Source organism: Pterocles gutturalis, unplaced genomic scaffold (genome assembly GCF_000699245.1).
Source record: "Pterocles gutturalis isolate BGI_N339 unplaced genomic scaffold, ASM69924v1 scaffold45668, whole genome shotgun sequence".
NCBI lineage: Eukaryota > Metazoa > Chordata > Aves > Pterocliformes > Pteroclidae > Pterocles > Pterocles gutturalis.
In genome coordinates, this window is record NW_010127325.1 from 16,279 (window position 1) to 22,809 (window position 6,531).

The 6,531-nt window shown below is 48.1% G+C and overlaps 1 protein-coding gene across 1 annotated transcript; it reads left to right on the forward strand.

Annotated features, from left to right (window-relative positions):
- The first annotated feature begins 1,058 nt into the window (after positions 1-1,058).
- LOC104465973 (deleted in autism-related protein 1-like) lies at positions 1,059-6,363 on the forward strand. Its single transcript, XM_010079240.1, has 2 exons — positions 1,059-1,282; positions 6,060-6,363. The coding sequence occupies exons 1-2, from the start codon at positions 1,059-1,061 to the stop codon at positions 6,361-6,363; spliced, it is 528 nt and encodes a 175-aa protein (XP_010077542.1).
- The last annotated feature ends 168 nt before the right edge of the window (positions 6,364-6,531 follow it).

The window sequence follows — 6,531 nt, forward strand, 5'->3', positions numbered from 1 at the left end:
AGGGTACAACAAGGGATGCCCCTCCAAGGTCTGCTTTCTCATCCTCAAGCAGCTGCCTACAGCAGTCTGCCAGGGCCAGTGCCAGCACCCACACAGTTCTGTGCCCAGCATCCGGGCCAGGACGGATAGCCAGTGGTTTCTGTAACTTTCAAGTCTTTGGCCTAATACAAACAGATTTGGGGTGTGATTGCAGTAGTTTCTAAGTGTATTCGAAACTTATGGCAAGCTCCCGCGCTAGCCCTGTCCCTTCCTCTGGCTTCTTTCCAGTGCTGGGATGATCAGGAAAAGATATTCAAAGGCACGCAAGTCCTACTGGAAAGCCCTATTTTTTAAGAGCAGTTTAGAGACTGAGCTGTAGCGTCAGCTGCATGTTTTGGAAAGCTTCAGGCTATTCTGCTTTCCATGGCATGAAACACTGCGGTGCAATTGCTTTTAAACAACGCTATTAAAAAAAAAAAAAAAAAAGTTGTTATTTCACCTGATTTTTTTTCTGCACTTCTGTGAGAAGGGGAAACTGAGAGAAGAAAGCATCCGAGAAGTTGACCAATGCGCCGTCACAAATCTCCAGGAATAAAGCAATGCTAAGGGTCTGGCTTCTGGTAAAATGTGCATTTCTGCCACCCTATTATTCTTTCCAAATCAATTTTTACTAAGCGTCCCGCACATGCCCTTTGCTCCAGCTACCGGATATCCCTCATTTGTCTGCACAAAGTGCAGATGAGCACTTCTTCGTGTTGTTTTCCAAGTCTGCTGATGACAGGGTCAGTAGGGGCCGAAGCAGCTGCACCAAGTAAAGGAAAGGTAACCATAGCAACCCAAGTTATCTGCATCCTCCATGTATTTCCTTCTCCCCACCCTACATCATATCTTTCCCACCCAAACCTCAAGCCCATAGAGCCAGTGACCAGCTGGAAGGATGGGGACTGTGGCAGGGTCTCCTGCACCCAGCATGTCTTGCCGTGTTTCGGGGCTCACCACTGCAGGCTGAGGTCATCAGAAAGAGACCTAAAGCTTAGAGAGGGGTAACTTGCAACAGGCAGAGCTCTCCACTACTGTAGATGGAGCACTGGATACGTTACCTCTGCTCCAGAGTTGCAGATTCATTGATGCTGCTCCTGGTTTTGGCTCTGAACTGTAATCCATCCACAGCAGCAACAGCTTCTCCGTCTGCACCCCACGTCAAACCCAGCTACAGTTTTGGACGGACCTTCCTGGGACTTGATAAATGCAACGCCTGCATTGGAACATCCATTTGCAAGAAATTCTTTAAAGAAGAAATAAGGTCAGAAACTCAGCACAGTAATTTTTAAAGCATTTTGCGTAGTAACTTGAAAGGTGCCTGTTTTAGTATTTCCAAGTATTTTAATGAGAGACAATGCAAAGAGTAACTTAGCACCCAGTTGCCTTTACAGCACCTAGTACTTTGATTAATGTCTATAAGCTGCTGCTTTGTTTCTTTTCTTTCAAAGCCACACAAACATGATCAGACTTCAGCCCTGAATTATAATTTGAAAGCAAGAGTAAAAGGCACAACTTTCTGCACAGAGAGTGGCTCCAAAACAATTCAAGGCAGTGATGGGGGAAGAGAAGAGGGAAGGAAGAAATCAGCCTGTTTAAATGTACTGGAAATATTTTGAGCAACTGAGTAAAGGCAAAGGGGGTTTAGCTTTGTATGCTCCCGACAGACTATGTTAACTACAAACATGTAAACATGCTATATCATTTTGTACCAGGTGCAACACCATAAATGTGCAGAATTTCACGTGCGTATTAACTAAGATCAAAAGTGATCTAAACCTGCCTGAGGCACAAAGGCTTTTGCACATCAGGTTGCCTATGCACTCAAAAATAGACGGGGCTAAATTATTAGCACACTTTTGGGAGGTTATTGTGAGAATTTGAAGGCAGAGGCAGAAATTGCATCTGCCTCGAAGTCAATGAGACATATGCTGCCCAAGCGGTCATCAGACTGATCCAATCAGTTTTAGGCTCAAAAGCAGCGAGTATCTGACGACAGCAGGGAAAATGTTGGCTGTGTATTTGAGGAGAAAGTTAAAGGCAGTGCTTGGCAGAGGAAGGGTTTATTGGGTCTGATATGATTTATAGAGCCATATGCACTTTCTTTTATAGATATAGAAGCCTGGGGGAGAAGAAATTATTATAGTAAAATTATATTTTAATGCTATAATGTAAGTAGTATAATATTGGACAAATCACCATTTTTGTCTTAAACTATCCTATAAAATGTAGCATAGTAAAACATGGTTTGTCTGGGATGGACTTCTAATATTGAACATTCATCCTTCCCTGGCTGCTGTTGGAAAAAAGCAGCCTGTGGCTGTGCTACGCCAGAGCACCCCTCACCGTGGCACATTGGGGGTCCCAGCCCTCTGTGCTTTGCCCTCTTGGCTTTCTGTCTCTCCCAGCTTATTCCGAGTGCGGTGCCAGGGCATGCAGTAAGGTGCAGCAGCACAAAGAATGGCCAGGCCAGCCCAGCCTGGGCTTCTGTCTGAAAAAGCAGAATGGATTTGCAATCAGCATGCTCAGCTGGCTGATATGGGCTGGTGTGGGTCTGCAGGGGCTGGGGGTGCATTTGGGGTACGGGGCTGCCCTACATTTTATTCTCCGCACTAGGGCAGCACAGGAGCTGGCTCCTGCCCTGTGCCCCAACCTGCTGCAGCCCTCCTGGCGCTCTCCTGTGCAGGGTTTTTAGGAACCTGCCACCAGGTACAAAGCAGCTTCCACATGTGCAGCTTGTTGCAGGTGCAACATTTCGATTACTCCAGCTTAGCTGCTGGGGAGATTGGGGCTGTGCAGCTTCCTTCAGCCCTGCCAGAAATAGCCACAGTCTTCTGCAGCCAGCAACTGCCTCTGGCTGACCAGTGGCCAGCTGCATGCTGCATGGGGGCATAGGAAAAGAGTAAAAGCAGGAGAACCCCACACTGGCTTTCCTCCCGGGGGGGGGCAGTGGAAAAGGGTGCAGAGGGTCCGAGGGGTCCAGAAGTGCATCCATGAGGGGTCTGGGAGTGCAGAGCCACAAACATGTGGGAACACGATGCTTCTGCCTTGGGGAAGGTAGAGGGGCTTCCTAACCCAGAGACTTCTCTCCTGCCAGCACACAGTTAGTTCCCACAAGCAGTGCAGCACACAAATAAGTGATAACATACAGTTCTGCTCTAAGCACTTTGGAAAGGGTAACTTTTAAAAATGTTCTTCTGAGCAGTCAGTCAGCTTCAGGGTTTTCTTTGCAGCGGTTAAACTTGTTCTCCTACTTGATTTCTTGAAAGCCAGGATTTTTTGGCAATTGGAAGGTTAAACGGGAAATTTCAGTGTTATTACACTCTTGATCCACCCTCTTGTACTTTTTCACATGTTCAAAGGTGGATGGCACCTGGCGCTTCTCTGTGTTAATCCTCATTAGAACATGCTTCATTAATTCTCCATAATTTCCGGGAGCTGCAACATGCATTCACACTCAACTAACAAGTAAGAGGATGTGGGTTTTTTCCCAGAATGGCTGGTGACTCATCTTGTGCTCTAATGTTCTTTACTTCCCTTATCTTTGCCCAACTTTATCCATCTGTAAATGAGAATACCAAAACCTACATATCAACTGTCCTGAGAGCAGAGCGCAGCTAAAGTTTTTGTAAAATATTAGATTTTGAGCTGACCAAAACTATTGGCAGACTTGTGCCAATGCTGGTGATGAGCTTTGGCTGAAAGTAACAGGAAGAAATTCTGAAAAAGCTGTAATGCTTTAATTTGGTGGATTTTTATACGGCATTTCTTTATTTTTGGTTTTAAGACTTAATTTAGCTGATTTTCATGTTTTAAAAAAATGTAAAAGCAAAAAGCAAAATTATTTTGACTGAAACAAAATACTTCATTCAGTAAAAAATATTTTTTTCAGCGTTTAGTTCTGGGTTGATATAAAATCTGTAACCTGTGACTCAGTTATTCACACAGATCTTACTGAAGGTATTAATTAAAGCACATTCAGGCCCTTAGCTAAAAGGCTTCATACGAGAGTGAATTATTGTTACAGCGCAACTTGATGACGAATCTCGAAAGTATCTAGCAAGAGTGCCATACCAGTGCTGCGCTGCCCAGAAATTATGCCAAATACAGAACTGTTACGGCCCATGCCAGGTTCCCAGGTTTGCATGGCACTCCCCCAGGAGCTCTGCATAGAAAGTCGCTCCATCCACACTCAAATTTGAGGAACAGCCCTGGATTTCAGACATCCATGTGCTGCTTGCGTGTGGGAGGTGGCACTTTCCTGGTATCTGTCTGACGTGAGCTCCCATGAACGCACATGCTTGATCCAAATCAGAAGGCACATTTGTGCTTAACTTAAAAAAAAAAAAAAAAAGAAGGAAAGAGAAACCCAGCCTTTAGCCATCTCTTCCCTGTACGTGCCTGGCACACTGTGCCTGCTTTGCAGATTAGGCTCTGGGAGGGGTCGTGGTGCACAGCAAATCACAGTGAGGCATAGCAACTATTCTCTGCTCTTTAGTCCTAGCTCAAAACCAGACCAAGAAAATACCCCAAAACAAACAATGCATTTATTTTCATGTCAGATGTCCTAATCATAGGGAAGCTTCAATTTCATTTTGGGCAAAATGCCCAAATAACCGAAATGCCTGAACCCATGACTTGCTCGCATAAGGGGCCAAGCTCTTCCATTTCTGGTCAGCACACAACTCCACAGCAAATCTTTTGAAGGAGGCACATGGCTAGAGCCAAAAGCCAAAGCAGGGGAAGCATCAGAGTTTTGGAAAGATGTGCTTTCCCCCATCAGGTTCCTGTGCTTGCCCCGGAGCTGAGACACACTGCATCTGTGGCAGGGAAGGGGAGTGAGGCACTGTCCTCAAGAGGGTCTGTGGGGAGGAGGCTAGTTGGTCTCTGATCACGAAGGGCAGCTGGTGTTGCTGAGTCAGTTATTTGCCTGAAATCAGAGGAAATTAATCCCCCCAAAATTTCTCTGTGATGATTTCCCAACTGGAAGTTGAAAGATGAGCTCCAGCTTCCAGATTCGTCTTTTCATCTAACTCCAGCTAGCTGATCCTGCAGGGAACCTCTTGCCTCTCCTGTTTCACTTCTGAGCTATCGGCTTTAATTTATGGTGAGATTAAATTAGAACGTGCTTTCTTACACACTCAGGCAAGGAGGTTACGGCAGGAGGTTTCAGAGGCAGTGAATGTGGGATGTTGGCCAAACCAAAGGTCAGAGTTCAGTTGCTTTCCAAGAGTGGGTTACAGACATACTTAGAAAACAGGCACCGTGCTCCTCAGCTCCCGCATGTGCGACGGGTGTGTGGGCAGGGCTGAGGGGGCTGCTGAAACAAAAAAAAAAAATCATCACAGCCTAATTACCCAGCCCATATGCTCCCCTCCTGTGCCTGTGTAGGCGGAGCAAATCAGTGCAAGATCTCCATGGCTAGAGTGGCACCACACGCCCAGGGCATGCGTCCCCCTGTCCCCCTCCATCACACCCCAAACTCTGCCACTGCCTGGGGAGGTCACATCCCGGCTGCTAAAATATAGCCAGTGATGTCGGGGGTACCTGTTGACCCCAGTACTGACTAAGGCCACCACCTCAAAAGAAAAGATCATTTTGATATTCCCAAATACATTTATTGTCAGGAGGTTTTGTTCTGCAGGGTCCCTTAAAGTGTTGAGTACTCCTTTTTAAAGGAAATTTAAGAACCCCAGGGATTCCCCGTGAACCGAGACCCTGCAGCCCTCTCCCTTCCCTCCCTCTCTCTACGTGGCCCAAAAGACTCTGGGCATTTCACCCCCTACCCCATGGCACTGTTCATGACAAGGGATGGTTTAAGCAGGAAGTGGAGATGGACATTTTTTCCAAAGCATGTTTTGTCAGCCCATGACTTCAGTAGGCTTGCCCCACCCCAGTGCCCATGGCCACTCGGCCTTTACCAGGAGATGGCAGAAAGCCCCCGGGGCCAGTGTGTGGCGGAGTGACGGTGCTAGCGCTGTGTGGGTGTCCGTGTGGCTTGTTAACCCGCTCTCCGTGGGGCTCTCGTTTTGGTTTGGCAGGTTTGACACCTGGCTTTCTTCTCATTTAAAGCTGCCCCCCAGCTACCTGCTCAGCTACTCGGGCAACTACACCGACGATGCCAAGAGCTGGCGGCTGGTTGACATCACCCGGTTGACCTCCAAGTACCAGCACGACCGGGCCGACAAGCGCATCTGCACCTCCCTGATGAAGACAAAGACCTGCAGCCTGGAGCGCGCCCTGCGCCGCACGCACCGCTTCCAAAAGTGGCTGCGGGCCAAGCGCCTCACCCCCGACCTGGTCCAGGTCCGTGCCCCTGCGGCCCCCTGTGCCCCATACCAGTGAGGTGGGGGGGGAGAGGAGAGAGGGAGCCCCATGGGGGGTGACACATGGTTTGGAGTGGGGGAAGCGTCTGAAGGAGACACGGTCTGAAGGCTCAGTGGGTGGAGGGGAGTTTGGGCAACAGCCAGCCCTGTCCCTCCTGTCCCGGCCAGTAGAGCGGGGGCCGGCGCG